Source organism: Pseudophryne corroboree, chromosome 2 (genome assembly GCF_028390025.1).
Source record: "Pseudophryne corroboree isolate aPseCor3 chromosome 2, aPseCor3.hap2, whole genome shotgun sequence".
In the NCBI taxonomy this organism is placed as follows: Eukaryota; Metazoa; Chordata; class Amphibia; order Anura; family Myobatrachidae; genus Pseudophryne; species Pseudophryne corroboree.
The window spans coordinates 934,572,177-934,593,424 of NC_086445.1; the positions used below are offsets into that span (position 1 = coordinate 934,572,177).

Genomic DNA, 21,248 nt, shown 5'->3' on the forward strand with positions numbered 1-21,248 from the left:
GAGCCAGGAAGGAGGTGACCGCACAACATTATCACCGCATTTGGCGAAAATATGTTGCATGGTGTGAGGCCAGGAAGGCCCCCACGGAGGAATTTCAACTCGGTCGATTCCTGCATTTCCTGCAAACAGGACTGTCTATGGGCCTCAAATTGGGGTCCATTAAGGTTCAAATTTCGGCCCTGTCGATTTTCTTCCAGAAAGAATTGGCTTCAGTTCCTGAAGTCCAGAAGTTTGTCAAGGGAGTACTGCATATACAACCCCCTTTTGTGCCTCCAGTGGCACTGTGGGATCTCAACGTAGTTCTGGGATTCCTCAAATCACATTGGTTTAAACCGCTCAAATCTGTGGATTTGAAATATCTCACATGGAAAGTGACCATGCTGTTGGCCCTGGCCTCGGCCAGGCGAGTGTCAGAATTGGCGGCTTTGTCTCACAAAAGCCCATATCTGATTGTCCATTCGGACAGGGCAGAGCTGCGGACTCGTCCCCAGTTTCTCCCTAAGGTGGTGTCAGCGTTTCACCTGAACCAGCTTATTGTGGTACCTGCGGCTACTAGGGACTTGGAGGACTCCAAGTTGCTAGATGTTGTCAGGGCCCTGAAAATATATGTTTCCAGGACGGCTGGAGTCAGGAAAACTAACTTGCTGTTATCCTGTATGCACCCAACAAACGGGGTGCTCTTGCTTCTAAGCAGACGATTGCTAGTTGGATGTGTAGTACAATTCAGCTTGCACATTCTGTGGCAGGCCTGCCACAGCCAAAATATGTAAATGCCCATTCCACAAGGAAGGTGGGCTCATCTTGGGCGGCTGCCCGAGGGGTCTCGGCTTTACAACTTTGCCGAGCTGCTACTTGGTCAGGGGCAAACACGTTTGCAAAATTCTACAAATTTGATACCCTGGCTGAGGAGGACCTGGAGTTCTCTCATTCGGTGCTGCAGAGTCATCCGCACTCTCCCGCCCGTTTGGGAGCTTTGGTATAATCCCCATGGTCATTACGGAGTCCCCAGCATCCACTTAGGACGTCAGAGAAAATAAGAATTTACTTACCGATAATTCTATTTCTCGTAGTCCGTAGTGGATGCTGGGCGCCCATCCCAAGTGCGGATTGTCTGCAATACTTGTACATAGTTATTGTTACAAAAATCGGGTTATTATTGTTGTGAGCCATCTTTTCAGAGGCTCCGCTGTTATCATGCTGTTAACTGGGTTCAGATCACAGGTTGTACAGTGTGATTGGTGTGGCTGGTATGAGTCTTACCCGGGATTCAAAATCCTTCCTTATTGTGTACGCTCGTCCGGGCACAGTATCCTAACTGAGGCTTGGAGGAGGGTCATAGGGGGAGGAGCCAGTGCACACCACCTGATCCTAAAGCTTTTACTTTTGTGCCCTGTCTCCTGCGGAGCCGCTAATCCCCATGGTCCTTACGGAGTCCCCAGCATGGTCCTTACGGAGTCCCCAGCATCCACTACGGACTACGAGAAATAGAATTATCGGTAAGTAAATTCTTATTTTTACATGTCCCTTACAGATGTGTCCTCGTACATCTTACCTCAATAGTACCACTTTGACATTGCAAAAGCGGGTCACACCTTAGACTTGTGCACGGTCCTTCCTGAGTGCGACCTGCTTGAGGCCACTCTGACTGGCCGTACAAACCTGGCATATTGCGGGGTTGGTGACGTGTGCGGAGGCGTCACCTGGAGATCAGATCATCTCAAAGAACCCGTTCTCACTGCACTTCAACCCAGAAATAACCCTGCTTTATTCCCAGGTTGAAATACTGGGTCAGCTGACCTGGGAAATTTAAGACCTATGGGTGAGATGTATCAAATCTTGTGGAGAGATAAAGTTCCAACCAAGCAGCTGTTGTCATTTTTCTAGTACAGCCTGTAAAATGACAGTTACAAGCTGATTGGTTGATACTTTCTCTCTCTTCAGGATCTGATAGGTCTCCTCCTATATTTTAATTTTGCATTTAGTTGTCCAATTTAAATATTGAGGCGCTAACTAGTGGTGCGCATATAAGCCTTTTCAGTTACTGTTTAATGAGGATTACATCTGATGTGTGCAGTTGCCTCTCCGAATACACACAAAAAGTCCAATAGGGTCTGACCAATCTTATTGCGCTATTCTAATCATGTGGTCCGCCCATTTGTGTTAAATCTGCAGCTTACTGGGCGGTATTCAATTCTTTTCACCCCCTTCCACACCTGTTCTGTTTCTGCAGATGTGTGTGGTATAATCATTTCAGCTCACTACCCCCAGAGTAGAGAGGGCGCCGTTTACGCAGCTAAACCTGATTACTATGGGCGCAATATGCACAATAAAGGGGATCACTTTAGAAAGGAGATTGGGCGTGATATATCATTTGAATACCGTCCACTGGGAGGTATTCAAATGATATATCACGCCCAGGCTCCTTTCTAAAGTGATCCCCTTTTCTGCTATATCGCTACTCCAGGGGTAGCGAGCTGAAATGATTATACAACTCAGGTCAGCAGAAGAATGGGTGTGGAAGGGAGTGAAAAGAATTGAATACCGCCCAGTAAGCTGCAGAGTTAACACCTAGTCAGTCATTGTTCTAGTTTATGCTCCATAATTCCCTTTCTCGCCGAGCCTTATGATCACCATATGACCTGTTCAGTGATTAATTCCCAGCCACAATGGTCCATTCTGTTTCCAAGCGTGCCCAGCTAATTGAATGTCATGGCCATGTTTAGTAGAAATGATGTCAGGAGTGAAGACTGTTAAGCTGGGGGCAAGACAGCGGGCTCTTCTCAGGTGACAGGAAGACTTCTATGGAAAACCTCTAGCGATAAATGCGTTTACTTGATGAGTCATCTGAAAAGCCACTATGTATTATACTAGCAGATCTGACGTGGAAGGGCCTCTTCTAAATGTCAACTGATAGGACTGTTAGGCTGTGGGATTATGTTTGGGTATCAGTTGTCTTTCTTAGTGACATGCTCCTCTTAACTTATGCCAGTGCTTAGTGCTCAGCACACCTTTACCCCGGAGCATTCTTACTGCACCATTATACCATTAATGTACTCTGAACAGATGAAAGACCTAATACAGGTTGAGTATCCCTTATCCAAAATGCTTGGGACCAGAGGTATTTTGGATATCGGATTTTTCCGTATTTTGGAATAATTGCATACCATAGTGAGATATCATGGTGATGGGACCTAAATCTAAGCACAGAATGCATTTATGTTACATATACACCTTATACACACAGCCTGAAGGCAATTTTAGCCAATATTTTTTATAACTTTGTGCATTAAACAAAGTGTGTTTACATTCACACACTTCATTTATGTTTCATATACAGCTTATACACACAGCCTGAAGGTCATTTAATACAATATTTTTAATAACTTTGTGTATTAAACAAAGTGTGTGTACATTGAGCCATCAAAAAACAAAGGTTTCACTATCTCACTCAAAAAAGTCTGTATTTCGGAATATTCCGTATTTTCGGAATATTTGGATATGGGATACTCAACCTGTATGGTTTTTTGTTACATTTCAAACCAGCAAGAGAGAAGGATGTACTACAGCAGCAGATCTATGTACAGAACATTCTGGTAATATTTCTTCTATGCCACGATTATAAGGTCACAGAGGTATAGTCTGGGCATTCAGCAACGTGGCGCTGGTTGGTTGTTACTGCTCTGAAGATTTACAGTACAAACAGAAATATAGCAAATATGCAGCATGTGACTGAAGAATATTGACTTTGAGCTAACAGTTTATCCATGTAAAAACAGTGTGATTAAATCTCTCTAGAATACTAAGCCTATTGTGGAAAACATCCGCATGTCCTTTATGTACACTGAGCAGTACAGGGGACCCATGCAGTATCGCACATTACATCATGTCCTCTTCCCGAAATCTGTTCAAGTGTTTAGAAGTAACTGCGCTCGTTCATGGAATTGTTCCTGTGAAATTGTCTTAGTGACTACTATTGCCCATATCATTTAGAAGGAAGCACATTATCCAATATATTCAGTATCATGACAATTTTTGGGCCATAAGCTGTGAATGTTGCTCTCTTCGTGTATCTGTTTTTTAGAAGGAACACTATATTGATCATAAACTCAGGTTAAGTCATTATTTATTTCTCAAATGCTGTTAATGTTTAGAAAGACTATTTCTGTACTGAAACTTTCACGTAAAGGGGGTATGGACCTTAAAATGCTGTACATATTTAGAATGGAAATGATTTACCATGGTCTCTTAGTACTTTCATTATGTATATACAATACTATTTTGCTAGTCAACTGGTTTCCAGATTATCAGGGACCGTAAAAGTCACAAACCGTTTTTTACAGAATTACACACCCGAATTTGTGGTGGTGACTCAGTGACCGTAAGATGAAGACCACACTGGATGTGTACTTGTTTTTTTAAATCTATGTTGTCTGTCTCTGTTAGAGTCTATATGATCTGTTTCGATCTTTTATAGGTCATGGGATTTGCTTATGACCTACAACCTAAGTGCACAGCAAGTAAACTTTGCATAAGATAAAATTCAGTCAAAACTAGTTAGTGTGGTCACTTCCCTCCCCAGCCATAACGCAAGGGTCAAATCTCTGTATAAAAAAACAAAAACTGTGGCACACCACACTGTGTGAAATTACTTTATTATTATTATTTTTTATACACTGTGAGGGAAAATAAAAACCGCCCAGATATTAAAGTTTAACAAAAAAAGGCATGGTAAATGCTATTCAGAATGTTAGTACATAATCTAAAAGTGCATGGAATAGAGTATATTTTCAATTGATTTTGAATATATTATTGTCCAGATGGGGACCTTCATTCAGCATACATTTCCAACGTCATCGCTGTAATTTCCTGACCAAGTTCACCTTCATTTGTCTGGCTGCTTTACCTAGCAGAATTTGCGTTACTGGGGGGGTGGTAGAACAATACTCATCAGCTTCATGATAGGCCTCTACACAGCCAACGAGGCCATCTGACAGCTGAGGTCTACACACATCCACCAAGGACCATTAATGAATTTGAGGCTGCTGTACACCAAGAAATGACAATACCATATTCACAAACAATTGAAAATAAACTGGGTTCCATGCACTTTTAGGTGGCATACTAAAATTTTGAATAGCATTTACCATGCCTTTGTTTGTTCTCCTTTAAAATCTGCAAGCATTTCTTCCTCTTCTTAAAATTGTTGTCAGATAATTATAACCTTTAAATTGTGGTTATGGGATTTTGTTTTTTTGTCACAGCATGCTGTAATCTAAGATAACTGTGTTATGTTGTATTTGTGGTGGGCGTTGGAGTTTCACATGGTTTAATTTGTGTTTTTACCAGACAGGTATTTTGATATGGCTCTAAAGAAACTTCCAAAATGTGACCTCCCAGATGACATCAAGAAGTAAGTGTCTGAAGTCTCTGGAGAATTGCAACAGAGGGCGAATAGCAAGCAATTAGGTTGAGGGCCTCTACTGATCATTTTATAGGATGTGCTTGATTAATGCTACCTGCAAACTGATTGGTTGCTATGGTCAATTTATTCACTGGTCTGCTTCTCTACTCTTTTCACTCTTCAATACTGTACAACTATTTATTTATTTATTTATTAATCAACTACTCTCAGATGCAGTTTCTGGTTTACACAGAACTACAGTTACGGTCCTGTGCTGAATTAACGCTTTCAGTTAGATTTATATATCATAATATACTATTCAGACACATATACTGCAGATATAGACGCGGCACTCATATCCACAGTATCTGGAAATTCATTCCAACTACTGACACACAGATTTTGCTGTGCATTTATGCAAATAGAATTAATAGCCATATACCCTTGGATACAGATGTGACCTCATACATGTGGCTTTAGTCATGACAAATAACCCCTCTTAGCTCCTCAGTTCCCGTGTGACTCAGCCAAGCGTTTTTCTTGCCCTAAATGTGCATCTTATATGCATAAATAAAACAACTGCAGTTTTATTTATGCAAATAACTATTTATTATTACATTTTATTTATAGGGCGCCACAAGTGTTTCGCAGCGCCGTACAAAGGACAGTACAGGGAGACAAAACTTAGCATTACAGTAAATAAACAACAAAAATAGTACAGGTAAAGATGCTCATTTAGAGCGAGAAAGACTCTTGGCCGAGTGGGACAAAACGACTTTGCCAGATTGCACTGATCTATTTGATGTGCGAGTCTGAATCTGTGTATGAAGTGCTACGAAGCTGCCGCTGCTTTTTTTTTCGCACCTAGTTCCGTTGCACTTCATCTTCAACTTTGTGCGTATTTAAAAGGAATTCCTGTGCGGATATAGTTGCAGCCCAGCATTTCTAATAAGAGGGTAAATGGAAAAAAAAAGGCTTCCGCTTCCCCTGATCTTTTGATCATGCAGTAAGATCTGGGGAAGCGATGGACGACCCCACGGGAGTGCGACATGCACAATATTGTGCATACACACGGAATGATTGGTCATCCAATCGGGAACGCCCCAATCGTTAGCAAAATCGTTTCATGTGTATACACCTATAGGCTTACCGTACTATCCCTTTAAACTGGAACACTCAGGCATTACACAGGTAAGCCTATGTATACGCATTGAAGCTAACACATTATCTGTCACTTAATAGAGAACGCTCATTTTGTTGGTTGGCTGGTAATGCTGATCGCTGGGGCATGGACATTTGGTAAAAATAAGTGTCTAACATAACAAAGTGTCTTTACCAGTGTTAAAGGGTCTCTACGATATTGTCTCTGCTGACATTTATAGTAGATAAAGCTTTTTTTTATATATACAGATGGGTCCACTGTTATCTTGACTAGTTTTCTGCGCCTAGTCACAACATGATTTATTAGCATAAACCCTTCATCTATTGTTCTCAGCTGCAATACAATACAGAGAACAATACAGCAGGGGATTAAGTCATTAAAGGAGGGGATTAAGTCCGACTGGCCAGTCTCAGTTAATCCTATTAAAGGTCAAGATAAATGTGGACCCATCTGTACATTAGCGTTTCCCACGACTTTGCTTCGGAATTTTTTTTTCTCGTCTCCATAGTTCATCAACAGTCCCTAGAAGTTTATTTCTCCCCAAAAATTTATATTTATTTACATAAAGTCATTTTGGACTTGAGGATCCTGCACGTGCTGAGTGTCAAGCGTCTGGCTTTTCCTTTATTGCTCCTCTCCGTGATGCCACGTCGAGATAATACGTACCTCCCATTTCTTTCCAGGTCACTAATACCGCTTTCACACCGCACAAATAACCCGGCATCGACCCGGCATATTGCCGGGTCGGCGTGCGGTGTAAAAGGGGCATAGTCGAAATCGCGGGTCACCTGACCTGGCAATTCAACCCGGGAATAAAGCAATGTTATACCCGGGTTGAATACTAGGTCAGTAGCTGCGTAAACGGGCTCCCGGATCGATGCGTCCCGGGACCCGTTTACTACAGCCGGGAGAGGCGGAGTAGTTTTTGCACAATGCCAAAACAAACAAACAGACAGACAAACAAAAATTGCAACTTTCTTAGTCTAGCAAAATAAATGTGTCATTTTCAGGTGACATGTAAAAAATAAACATGTAGGCTGCACTCCTCAAGGTACAATTAATGTATGTACAGTAAGTGCAGGGTCCCTCCTCACATGAAGCCTTAACCCTTTATGACCCGGTGCATGTTTCCAGTGTATCCCAGGGATGACACTGGTAAAGTAACCCCAAATAAATATGGTTTGGTCATTTAGACTCAGTGTCCATCCTAATGGACAATGATCTGATAGCGTTCTGCCATATGCCGCAGAATTTTCATAGTATTTTCGCACATTTAAATGGACATTGGGATTTGAATGGCAACCGTCATCACAATACAGTCCCCGCATTACATTTGTAATAATGTCCATTTAAATGGACAAGGGATCATAAAGGGTTAAACAGGATCCAGTATGTCACAAACTCTCATCAGGAGGCCCTCCGTGCAAAGAAAAACAGCAGGCAGCACTGTAGAACCGAGATAAAGCATTGAAACCAATGTGCATTGTTTTATCATTGCACCCTGGTGAAAATGCTTAGATAAAGCATTGAAATGTTGAATCAACACTGCTACTTTGCACTGAGTGCCACCTGATGAGCTATATATATATATATATATATATATATATATATATATATATAGATATATAGATAGATAGATAGATAGATAGATAGATAGATAGATAGATAGATATAGATAGATAGATAGATATATATATATATATATATATATATAGATAGATAGATATATATAGATATATATTTATATATATATTGATAGATATATTAAGGTGATACTGTGGTCTAAATAAGGGACCCAGGTTACTCGACCCGGGTTATATTTAAAAGGTGCTCATTGGTGCTCACTTCTCATCTCTGTAAGCCTGTAACATTCATTTTTCTTGGCTGACAGTTTTGCAAGGCAGTCACAGGTAAAGTGTGAAAGGTGACGACCCAGGAATAATCAGAGTCCAACGTGCGGTGTGAAAGGGATATGAACAGATGTAACACGGGTTGCAATCATGGGCCTAATTCAGACCTGATCACAGTAGCAAACTTGTTCTCTAATGGGCAAAACCATGTGCACTGCAGGTGGAGCAAATATAACATTTGCAGAGAGAGTTGGATTTGGGTGGGGTGTGTTAAAACTGAAATCTAAATTGCAGTGTAAATTGACAGGCAGAGGCGGTCGCGGGGCGGGAGGGGGCTGCCAGCTTAAAATGCTGTTAGCAGGGCGCGATCCAGACAATGGAAGTGTGTCCGGACCATTGCGGGGGCGGGCTGCGGCGGCTGCGTGACATCACACGCAGTCGCTGCAACCCGGGACGCGGCGAAGAGCGGCCTGCCAGCCCGCAGGAGCTGCACTAGCAGGGAGCTACTCAGCGGGTGCAAAAGCATCACGACTGTGCAATGCTTTTGCACCTTTGCGTGTAGGTAGGGCCAGACATGTGGGGTGGACTAGCCCTGTGCTGGGCGTCCCCCGCATGTCAGAATAAATGATCGTACATGTCAGAGTAAATGATCGTAGATGTGCTAAATTTTGCCCATTAGAGAACAATTTTGCTGCTGTGATCAGGTCTGAATTAGGCCCCATGTTCATTAACCTGGCTCAGACCTGGGGTTTAGGTCTGAATGGGGTATTAGTCTGATGTAGGTAATGCAGTCTCTGAAAATCACCTCATCAAAAATGATTTTGTTTTTCTGCATACAGCAATACCAATTATTGTGTGTATGATTCAAAGTCTAATGTATCTATATGGAGTCCATTTTTAGTGTTGTACCTGGTTCTGGACAGGGTAGAAACCTTACAAATTGAGCACTGTGCTATATTGCTGGTGTGACTGGGAGCTGTGTCTTACGGTCCCATCAGTGTGCTATTTATGTATACAGTGTCCACAGGGAAACTCCGGTCATAGGGGGTGATTCAGACCTGATCGTAGATGTGCTAAATTTAGCACATCTACGATCAGCTTCCCTGACATGTGGGGGTGGACACCCAGCACAGGGCTATCCCGCCCCGCATGCCAGGTCCTGCCCGTTGCACAAGTACAAAAGCATCGCACAGCGGCGATGCTTTTGTACTTCAGGAGTAGCTCCCGGCCAGTGCAGCTCCTGCGCGCTGGCAGGGAGCTACTCGTCGCTGCTCGGGTCGCAGCGGCTGCATGTGATGTCATGCTGCTGCCGCGGTCCACCCCCCCCCCCCACTGTCCGGGCACACCTGCATTACCCAGACCGCGCCCCCTAAACGGCGCCCAAATGCCACCCGGCCCGCCCCCTCCTGCCCAGCGACCGCCTCTGCCATGCGCCGGCGCACTTCAGACCTGATCGCTGCTGTACGAACACGCCCAGCAACGATCAGGTCTGAATTAGCCCCATAGACACGTGTGCAGTGAACTTCAGAGCCCCAGTTAGTACAAACATGGGGAACAAATTAGCAGGATCCACTTCTCTTAACAAAGTTGTCCCCTGGCACTGTGGTAATAGTCATATATGTTGCTGTTAGTGCTGACAAGGAGAACATTTATGGGTCTATGTTCTAAGCCTTGGAGAGAGATAAAGTACAGTAACAACGAACCACCTCTTGTCATTTTTCAAACACAGCCTGTAACATGGCACTTAGAGCTGATTGGCTGGATCTTTGGGGTAGATACGGCCATTATTTGTGTGGACCGACTTCACTTTCGGATTCCGGTGAAGTGGGTCCAGATACTGCATGCATGTATGAAACCCAGAACTGCCGAAGAGGGATTGTGCTGAGTCATCTGCCCGGTGACCTCCCCTCTCCCTCTATTGGCTTGTGACTGGCGCTTGAGGTGCCTCTGCTCATGTGCTGGTCATCTTTTCCCAACGGCACCTGTGGCTTTTGTAAGCTGGGCTAAGAAAGTGAGAGTGGCAAATGTGGCTCTAACACACTAACACCTGTCTACTCTTATTGCAGCATATCCTGTAAGAAATGTGTGGTAGTCGGAAATGGAGGCATCCTGCGAAACAGCACTTTAGGGAAGACCATCGATAGATATGATGTAGTAATAAGGTATGGTAACCGATTAATTTTTGTTTGTATATCTGGTAATAACGAAACTAAAGTGCCACTTAAGTTCACCTTAGGTTATTATGTCATGTGAGAACTCCATCAGAGGAAGAGTTCGGCACTGATGGGAATTAATAAATAATACCAGTACAGTACTGCGTAGTATGACCACACTATAGATCACTAGATCAGCCCAGTCTCTCACCACAGCATGAAGGTAATGGATAGTCGTGTGTGAAATCTCTCCAGTGGGTTAGGGAACCCACACTAAATTACTCTTTATAAACTGTGGGTTGTGCCTGTAGGAGGGATGTTGTGGTCTAGTAACCTTCGGACAGTGTGGTTTCAAGTACAGTCAGCAGTAAAACGAAGGTGTTAGATTTTAGAAAAGCTAAAATTATTCCCATGAGAACCTCTCGGGGAGGGGGGGGGGGGGGGGGGGTTATAGTGGGAGTGGGAGTAGGTATGGCATGCTGGAACAGTACAATAAACAAAAACAATGCATTATTTAATGCAAGAGATCTGTGTGCCAGATATGTTCTAAAAGAAACGGAAGAGAGAGAGACTAAACATACAATAAAACATGATAATGTGCAATAAGAGGAAACAACTACGCAGTAAAAAGGGTGATAAAAAGTTCTCTAGTTACTCTGGCAATAGTCAAAACAAATGAAGGAATAGAATGAAACCTAAAGGGGTGGACGTGTTGGAGAGGAAAAGGAAGTCACAGACTGAGCACTCATACAAGTGTGGGCACAAATACAGTAACTACAGAAGATGAACGCAAAATGACAATAAAATAAATGGATTCAGACTCTGCACTAGCGGCTGTAGTTCTTGCAGCACCATTAGCCTAACTTTATAACGCTGACCGGTTTAATTCCAGGAGGCTGGGAAATGGCAAATGTAATTTTACTGCACAACAAGGCACTAGGGAAGGATGTAATGACTGTAGGCCCACCTCACATTTAACAGGTCAAATAAAAATTGTTGACTGTTTTGAATCAAACAAATTTCAGTGTTAATGGCAGCAGAGTAGGCTCAGGGCTCAACTTAGGACAGCCAGAAAACGGATAAGCATGTAATACTGACATTGTAGTCATAGGGTACAAGTAACTGTAGGCGTATCAGAAGCCAGATGAGGTTATCTCCAATGAAAGATTCCCAGTTGATGATACCAGGAATATCTCCTACAAGATGTGCAGAAGTGTGATGTTGCTCTCATCACAAACTAGGCTTGCCTTTTATACATTGCAAGCTCATAAATACAGCTGAGGGTTTTCCAGCCTCTCTTCCTTTAACCCAATCCTTGTGGATGCATGCTCTGTGCCAGGGCATCCACATGGAGAGGTTTCACACAATTTAGCATTGTTGTCAGTGGGCAGGAGGTGTGGTCTCCACCCTGTGCATGAGGTGGCCAAGGGGCAGAGGTTTAGCCCACTCTCCTCCTAGGTATCTGGATGTTTTGGTGGTGGTGGTTGGGGAGGGGGGGGGGTCTCTCCTTTTTCACTACTGCCGCTGACTGACATCCAGTGGTGTGGTTCATGTTGACATTCATCATGTAGACCAGCGGTGGCCAACCCGCGGCTTTTTCATCCGCTGTATGCGGCTCGGCCGGCTCCTGGCCACCGCTGGCCCCAGACACACGCACGCCAGTCTCCGGCAGCGGTGTCTCGCTTCAATTCGGCACCGGCCTGTGAGCCAATCAGTGCTCGCGGACCGGCAGCTAAGGCTCCTGATTGGCTGCCAGACCGCGAGCTTTGATTGGCTCACGGACCGGCGCCTAATTCAAGAGAGAGACAGCCGCTGGAGAGAAGCAGCAGCAGCGCGGTGAGCGGAACTGGGTCTGGTGAGCACTGTGGGGACATGTGTATCTGTACTGGGGGCATTTCTGGCACTGGGGGGCATATCTGGCACTGGGGGCAATAGCAGGCACTGTGGGGACATGGGTATCTGCACTAGGGGCATAGCAGGCACTGTGGGGGCATATCTGGCACTGGGGGCAATAGCAGGCACTGTGGGGAACATGGGTATCTGCACTAGGGGCATAGCAGGCACTGTGGGGGCATATCTGGCACTGGGGCATATCTAGCACTGGGGGCATATCTGGCACTGGGGGCAATAGCAGGCACTGTGGGGACATGGGTATCTGCACTGGGGGCATAGCTGGCACTGGGGGCATAGCTGGCACTGGGGGCATAGCTGGCACTGGGGGCATAGCTGGCACTGGGAGCATATCTGGCACTGGGGGCATAGCAGGCCCTGTGGGGACATGGGTATCTGCACTGGGGGCATATCTGGCACTGGGGGCATGGCAGGCAATGTGGGGACATGGGCATATCTGGCACTGGGGGCATATCTGGCACTGGGGGTATATCTGGCACTGGGGGCTTATCTAGCACTGGGGGCATAGCAGGCACTGTGGGGACAAGGGTATCTGCACTGGGGGCATATCTGGCACTGGGGCATAGCAGGCACTGGGAGCATAGCAGGCACTGTGAGGACATGTGTATCTGGCACTGGGGGCATATCTGGCACTGGGAGCATAGCAGGCACTGGGAACATAGCAGGCACTGGGGGCATAGCAGGCACTGTGGGGACATGTATATCTGGCACTGGGGGCATAGCAGGCACTGGGGGCATAGCAGGCACTGGGGGCATAGCAGGCACTGGGGGCATAGCAGGCACTGGGGGCATAGCAGGCACTGGGGGCATAGCAGGCACTGGGGGCATATCTGGCACTGTGGGGACATGTGTATCTGGCACTGTGGGGACATATGTATCTGGCACTGGGGGGCATAGCTGGCAAAGTGGGGACATATGTATCTGGCACTGGGGGTATATATGTATCTGGCACTGTGGAGGCACCCATTTTTTGGCGTTTTTATATGTATGTGGCACTGTACTGGGGCATTATATGTATCTGGCATTGTACAACATGATGAAAAACGGGGTTATGATATGAGGTCATACTTCTACAAACGTCATACCAAAGGGTGTGCACACAAAAATGGGGTGTGGCTTTGTGACAACTAGACCACGCCCTCATATTTGCGTACTTGCATGATAGTGGCTCTTGCTCTTGACTACAGACCTTTTCTGTCTCTCTGCCTCTGACTGGTTGGCCACCCCTGATGTAGACGGTTAATAAGATGTTAGAATGACAACATATAGTCCCTGGTGGCCCAGTGGTGACTTATTTGCCCTTGACAGCTGTAGTATCCCGACAGTCATGTGACCTCAAATCTTCCAGCGTGCCTAACCCTAACCTCCCCCCTTCAGCCTAACCCTAACCCTCCAGCCTACGCCTAAAGTTGGCATTCTGACAATATTGACATTCCAAATGGCGACATCATAACTCGGCGTTGTGATTGTCAGCCTTTTGACCTCATCCCAAAACAAGAGGGAAGCATGTCGAGTAGTCGTTAGTGTGATATAATGGGCACATTCAAATATAATATTTATAGAGATCCGGATGAGTCAGTCTTTGTAACAATAAAGATTCCGAGACCAAGGTTACTTGCTCTGAAACTGACACGAAGATGACTGAAAGGGAACAATAGGAATATTCAAAAATAGAATAGTCTCTGTTCCTGTGGTGCGTTTATAGTAAAAGACTTGGAAAATTACACAGAAAATAAACAAATTGCTAAGAGTTAGAAGATATTATTAGTCTCCCGTTTGCTATCCATAAACAGAGTAAAATCACGCAGTCTTTTACCGTTACAGTCTAGGCTTCATACCTTTTATGACTGCAATACCCTATTTGCATTCTCGGTTGGTTGGTTGGTTGGTTGGTTGGTTGGTTGGTTTGTTTGTTTGTTTGTTTGTTTGTCTGCCTGTCTGTGCCTTTCTATTTGGCCTTGTCTGAAATGAAATGAAAATGTAAACGGTTTGGGATTTGCTACTGTCTACGTCACATTTCAGGGCTGTTGCCCTTGGCAGGACACATAACATTATTTCATTTGCAGCTTCACATCTATTCATAATGCAAACATTTTTTTTTAAATATATATGTTTGTCTTATTATAAGGAGGCACAATGTCTTCCATTTTCTTTTCAGCTGCTGTTTTATCCTACAGATAGCACACACATATACTGATATATAGTAATGATACAGAGCTGCAGCTTAGATTCACAGAGAAGGGTCATGTTACTGCTACACCAGACACACAGGTACATGGAGCGGGCGGCTGATTTGGAGATCAAGTGACCTTTCTGCAAACAAGCTTGAATGGTGAAATGCAAATGTGATCCAGCAGAATGACTGCCGCTGTGTAGTGTTATTCGAGGACATCATAGGAAAACAACAATAGCTAATTATGGGATTGGAGCTGTAAAGAAGCGTTGGTAAAATGTGAAATTGGTGGCATGTACCCGTGTGGTGCATAGGTAGGCAGTTCAGCAACACACCACAGAGTCTAGCCTAGATTGGAGGTAAAGTCCTCAGAAGTCCAGATTCAATACATGGCATGTAGAATAATGTTTCAGATGATGCACACACCACCACCCCTATACAGCATGAGCCAGGAGCACGCTGTTATTATTTACCTTTCAACTGGGGTACATATTTATTTCCATACCAATTTTACGTTTATATTACAATGTTCATGTCCACATCATCATAAGGTGTATGCACTGTGTCTATATAATACCTTATGTCTGTGATAATAAATGTGTATTTTTTAAGATACTCAAGTGTATACCAAATAATTTTGGTTTAGTATATCTTTCAAAGAAAAGCGCAAAATATCTTAATCACTACATCTTTTCTCATATGAACCCATAAGTAATGGTGTTTTTACTTTTTCTTGCGTTTTAAGTCTTTGTTGCACATTTCCCTGTTCACATAAATGTACATCACATTACAGCAGGGTTTCCCAAACGCTCTCCTAAAGGCATCCTTACAGTCCAGGTTTTTAGGATATCACAGGTGGCGTAATGCCCGAGTCAGTTTGATTACCCCATCTGTGCATAAGCATGGATACCCTTAAAACCTGGAACTGCTATAGTGCCTTGAGGGCAGATTGTAGGAAACCGTGGCTAAAAAGGAATATATTACATTGTATTCTGTGAACACAATGCCGCAGCCTCTGTACCTGAGTCCTCTTCTGTCCTGGCTACGTGAACGGCTCTTTAAATGTACCTGTAATTGTGAATGTTAAACAAGATTATTTTTTTGTTTAAACTTTTTTTGGTTTACAAAATGTTATTTTGATGCACATCATGGGGGTTCACAGCCACCTACAGCCCTCAGCTACACAACACCAAGGCAGCCATTTACCAAATCTTTAGGTGACACTGACCACTTAATAATGTGGAGTGCACAAAGTGATGTCACAGGTTCCTGGAGGTGTCAGGGTCCACAGTGATGTCACTAGTTTGTATAAGGAAACCTGCGTTGCAGTAGACAGTCGGTCCACATGTGGCTGCTTCTTCTACTGGGAATTTATGCACTTTAATCAATTACCTAATTATATCCCAGAACAACGCTCAGAAACTGTCAAGTTTTCATTTAATTACCTTTAAACTATAATTTCTTCTATGGGAGTGTCTAGCAACCCTCCCATCTCCATAGGGCCATTGTAGTAGTACATTCCAACCCCGAGTGGCAGTAGAACCCCCAGCATCACTTTATCCACAGTGGCATTATCCCCCACTAAGCTTCCCATGTGTCAGTCACCCCTGGGGGGCCTTAGCCGGAGGAGGAGAACGTTACTGTATGTGTGCAGAACAGATCTCCTCCAATACAGGCGAGGGACGCAACAGGATGACGCAGTCGCATAGGATGTTGGCTAAAGCCCAGCTGGCTGCTGTCACATCCCATGCACCAGTGCCAGGTAAGTGGTATATGTAAAACCCACAGAAAAATGACAGTACTATTCGCTCATTGTGACAGCAAAATGAATTGTGATTTAAAGGTTTATTTTTTAATGATGTAATTTCCTCCCACCCCCTCCCTCCTTCCCTCTCTTGCAAGGATGAACGATGGTCCCGTACTAGGTTATGAAGAGGACGTCGGACAAAAGACTACTTTCCGCCTCTGTTACCCAGAGTCCATCTTTTCAGACAGTTTGCACTATGATCCCAACACGACAGTGGTGCTTATGATGTTCAAGCCACATGATGTAAAATGGCTGTCAGAATTACTCTTACACAGGAGAGTGGTAAGTGCTCAGTAAGCAGAACAATAGTTCAGGTCAATCCAGCATAGTAATATTTTCCACATTTGTTCATCCATGCACAATCTCCCCGTGGACTTATTTCCACTTGGCGTACGTATGCCACGTGCAGTTATTACCTGGATTACATGCCCGCAGTAGATTCTGCATGTTAACACCCTGTGCACAGGTACGTCTGAGCCTTTAAATACGTCACTAAAACTGTCCTGCCTGTATGCAGAAATCAAGTTGTGGTACGACAGCAATAGTATTTTTGCCCTGATTGGATGGGAAAGATTGTAGGCATTCTAGGTATGTGGAACAGCACTGGAGGTGCATTTGATAATTGCTTGATGTCTGTCTCTATGTCTGAGACTTTGCATTATTCATTCCATCTTAGGGCTGCGTATGATTTGCCATCCTGTCCATACACTTTTGTGACCCCTTTAACATTGGTTCACCCTATCTACTAGTTATGATGTTTTGAACATTCTAAGAGAGAAGTTTTTAATTACTACGTATAACACTAAAGGCTATACATCCGAACAGTCTCTAGGGTTTGTCATATATGTAATTTCTCTGACGTCCTAAGTGGATGCTGGGACTCCGTAAGGACCATGGGGAATAGCGGCTCCGCAGGAGACTGGGCACAACTATAAAGAAAGCTTTAGGTCTAACTGGTGTGCACTGGCTCCTCCCACTATGACCCTCCTCCAGACTTCAGTTAGAATCTTGTGCCCGGCTGAGCTGGATGCACACTAGGGGCTCTCCTGAGCTCCTAGAAAGAAAGTATATTTTAGGTTTTTTATTTAACAGTGAGATCTGCTGGCAACAGACTCACTGCAGCGAGGGACTAAGGGGAGAAGAAGTGAACCTACCTAACTGGTGGTAGCTTGGGCTTCTTAGGCTACTGGACACCATTAGCTCCAGAGGGATCGAACACAGGACCCGACCTCGATCATTCAGTCCCGGAGCCGCGCCGCCGGCCCCCTTACAGAGCCAGAAGCAAGAAGTGTTCCGGAAAATCGGCGGCAGAAGACTTCTGTCTTCAACAAGGTAGCGCACAGCACTGCAGCACACCTCACACTCCGGTCACTGATGGGTGCAGGGCGCTGGGGGGGGGGGGCGGCGGGCGCCCTGAGGGCAATATAATACACCTTGGCTGGCAAATCTGCACCATATATAGTCAGGAAGGCTATATAGGTGTAAAAATACCCCTGCCAGAATTCCAGAAAAAGCGGGAGAAGTCCGCCGGAAAAGGGGCGGGGCCATCTCCCTCAGCACACTGGCGCCATTTTTCCCTCACAGCTCCGCTGGAAGGACGCTCCCTGGCTCTCCCCTGCAGTGTCAAGCTACATAAGGGTAAAAAAGAGAGGGGGGGCACTAAATTTAGGCGCAGTATATATATATATAGATATATATAGATATATATATATAGATATATATAGATATATATATATTTCTCTAACGTCCTAAGTGGATGCTGGGGACTCCGTCAGGACCATGGGGAATAGCGGCTCCGCAGGAGACAGGGCACAAAAATAAAGCTTTAGGATTAGGTGGTGTGTACTGGCTCCTCCCCCTATGACCCTCCTCCAAGCCTCAGTTAGGTTTTTGTGCCCGTCCGAGCAGGGTGCAATCTAGGTGGCTCTCCTAAAGAGCTGCTTAGAAAAAGTTTTTAGGTTTTTTATTTTCAGTGAGTCCTGCTGGCAACAGGCTCACTGCATCGAGGGACTTAGGGGAGAGAATTTCAACTCACTTGCGTGCAGGATGGATTGGATTCTTAGGCTACTGGACACCATTAGCTCCAGAGGGAGTCGGAACACAGGTCTCACCCTGGGGTTCGTCCCGGAGCCGCGCCGCCGACCCCCCTTACAGATGCTGAAGATTGAAGGTCCGGAAACAGGCGGCAGAAGGCTCTTCAGTCTTCATGAAGGTAGCGCACAGCACTGCAGCTGTGCGCCATTGTTGTCACACACTTCACACCAAGCGGTCACGGAGGGTGCAGGGCGCTGCTGGGGGCGCCCTGGGCAGCAATATTTAATACCTTTATGGCAAAAGAATACATCACATATAGCCATTGAGGCTATATGTATGTATTTAACCCATGCCAGATATCTAAAACTCCGGGAGAAAAGCCCGCCGAAATAGGGGGCGGGGCTTATTCTCCTCAGCACACAGCGCCATTTTCCTGCTCAGCTCCGCTGTGAGGAAGGCTCCCAGGACTCTCCCCTGCACTGCACTACAGAAACAGGGTAAAACAGAGAGGGGGGGCATTTTTTGGCGATATTTTGATATATTTAAGCTGCTATAAGGAACAACACTTATATAAGGTTGTTCCCATATATATTATAGCGCTTGGGTGTGTGCTGGCAAACTCTCCCTCTGTCTCCCCAAAGGGCTAGTGGGGTCCTGTCTTCGATAAGAGCATTCCCTGTGTGTCTGCTGTGTCGGTACGTGTGTGTCGACATGTATGAGGACGATGTTGGTGTGGAGGCAGAGCAATTGCCGATAATGGTGATGTCACCCCCCAGGGAGTCGACACCGGAATGGATGGCTTTGTTTATGGAATTACGTGATAATGTCAGCACATTACAAAAATCAGTTGACGACATGAGACGGCCGGCAAACCAGTTAGTACCTGCCCAGGCGTCTCAGACACCGTCAGGGGCTGTAAAGCGCCCTTTACCTCAGTCGGTCGACACAGACCCAGACACAGACACTGAATCTAGTGTCGACGGTGATGAAACAAACGTATTTTCAAGTAGGGCCACACGTTATATGATCACGGCAATGAAGGAGGCTTTGCATATCTCTGATACTGCAAGTACCACAAAAAGGGGTATTATGTGGGGGGTGAAAAAACTACCTGTAGTTTTTCCTGAATCAGAGAAATTAAATGATGTATGTGATGAAGCGTGGGTTAACCCAGATAGAAAAGTGCTAATTTCAAAAAAGTTATTAGCATTATACCCTTTCCCGCCAGAGGTTAGGGCGCGCTGGGAAACACCCCCTAGGGTGGATAAGGCGCTCACACGCTTATCAAAACAAGTGGCGTTACCGTCTCCTGATACGGCCGCCCTCAGGGATCCAGCTGATAGGAGACTGGAAACTACCCTAAAAAGTATATACACACATACTGGTGTTATACTGCGACCAGCCATCGCCTCAGCCTGGATGTGCAGTGCTGGGGTCGTCTGGTTGGATTCCCTGACTGAAAATATTGATACCCTGGATAGGGACAGTATTTTATTGACTATAGAGCAATTAAAGGATGCTTTCCTTTATATGCGAGATGCTCAGAGAGATATTTGCACTCTGGCATCGAGAGTAAATGCGATGTCCATATCTGCCAGAAGGAGTTTATGGACGCGACAGTGGTCAGGTGATGCGGATTCCAAACGACATATGGAAGTATTGCCGTATAAAGGGGAGGAATTATTTGGCGTCGGTCTATCGGATCTGGTGGCCACGGCAACTGCCGGAAAATCCACCTTTTTACCTCAGACCCCCTCCCAACAGAAAAAGACACCGTCTTTTCAGCCGCAGTCCTTTCGGTCCTATAAGAACAAGCGGACAAAAGGACAGTCATATCTGCCTCGGGGCAGAGGAAGGGGTAAGAGAGGGCAGCAAGCAGCCCCTGCCCAGGAACAGAAGCCCTCTCAGGGTTCTGCAAAGCCCTCAGCATGACGCTGGGGCCTTACAAGCGGACTCAGGAGCGGTGGGGGGTCGACTCAAGAATTTCAGCGCACAGTGGGCTTGCTCACAGGTGGACCCCTGGATCCTGCAGGTAGTATCTCAGGGTTACAGGTTGGAATTCGAGAAGTCTCCCCCTCGCAGGTTCCTAAAGTCTGCTTTGCCAACGTCTCCCTCAGACAGGGCGACGGTATTGGAAGCCATTCACAAGCTGTTTTCTCAGCAGGTGATAGTCAAGGTACCCCTCCTACAACAGGGAAAGGGGTATTACTCCACGCTATTTGTGGTACCGAAGCCGGACGGCTCGGTAAGACCTATTCTAAATCTGAAATCTTTGAACCTGTACATACAAAAATTCAAGTTCAAGATGGAGTCACTCAGAGCAGTGATAGCGAATCTGGAAGAAGGGGACTTTATGGTGTCCCTGGACATAAAGGATGCTTACCTGCATGTCCCAATTCATCCTTCACATCAAGGGTACCTCAGGTTCGTGGTGCAAAACTGTCATTATCAGTTTCAGACGCTGCCGTTTGGATTGTCCACGGCACCTCGGGTCTTTACCAAGGTAATGGCCGAAATGATGATTCTTCTGCGAAGAAGAGGCGTATTAATTATCCCTTACTTGGACGATCTCCTGATAAGGGCAAGGTCCAGAGAACAGCTGGAGGACGGAGTAGCACTAACCCGACTAGTGCTGCAACAACACGGGTGGATTCTGAATTTTCCAAAATCTCAGTTTACCCCGACGACACGTCTGCTGTTCCTGGGAATGATTCTGGACACGGTTCAGAAAAAGGTGTTTCTTCCGGAGGAGAAAGC

General features: G+C 45.3%; 1 protein-coding gene across 5 annotated transcripts in view; it reads left to right on the top strand.

The window, feature by feature from the left end:
* ST3GAL6 (ST3 beta-galactoside alpha-2,3-sialyltransferase 6) overlaps positions 1-21,248 on the top strand; it is a 358,764-nt gene that overhangs the window by 298,768 nt on the left and 38,748 nt on the right. For all 5 annotated transcript variants that reach the window (XM_063956263.1, XM_063956267.1, XM_063956266.1 and 2 more), the window contains 3 exons: positions 5,347-5,410; positions 10,480-10,575; positions 16,553-16,739. In XM_063956263.1, coding sequence (XP_063812333.1) covers positions 5,347-5,410; positions 10,480-10,575; positions 16,553-16,739 — 347 coding nt within the window. The remainder of the gene's footprint in view (positions 1-5,346; positions 5,411-10,479; positions 10,576-16,552; positions 16,740-21,248) is intronic.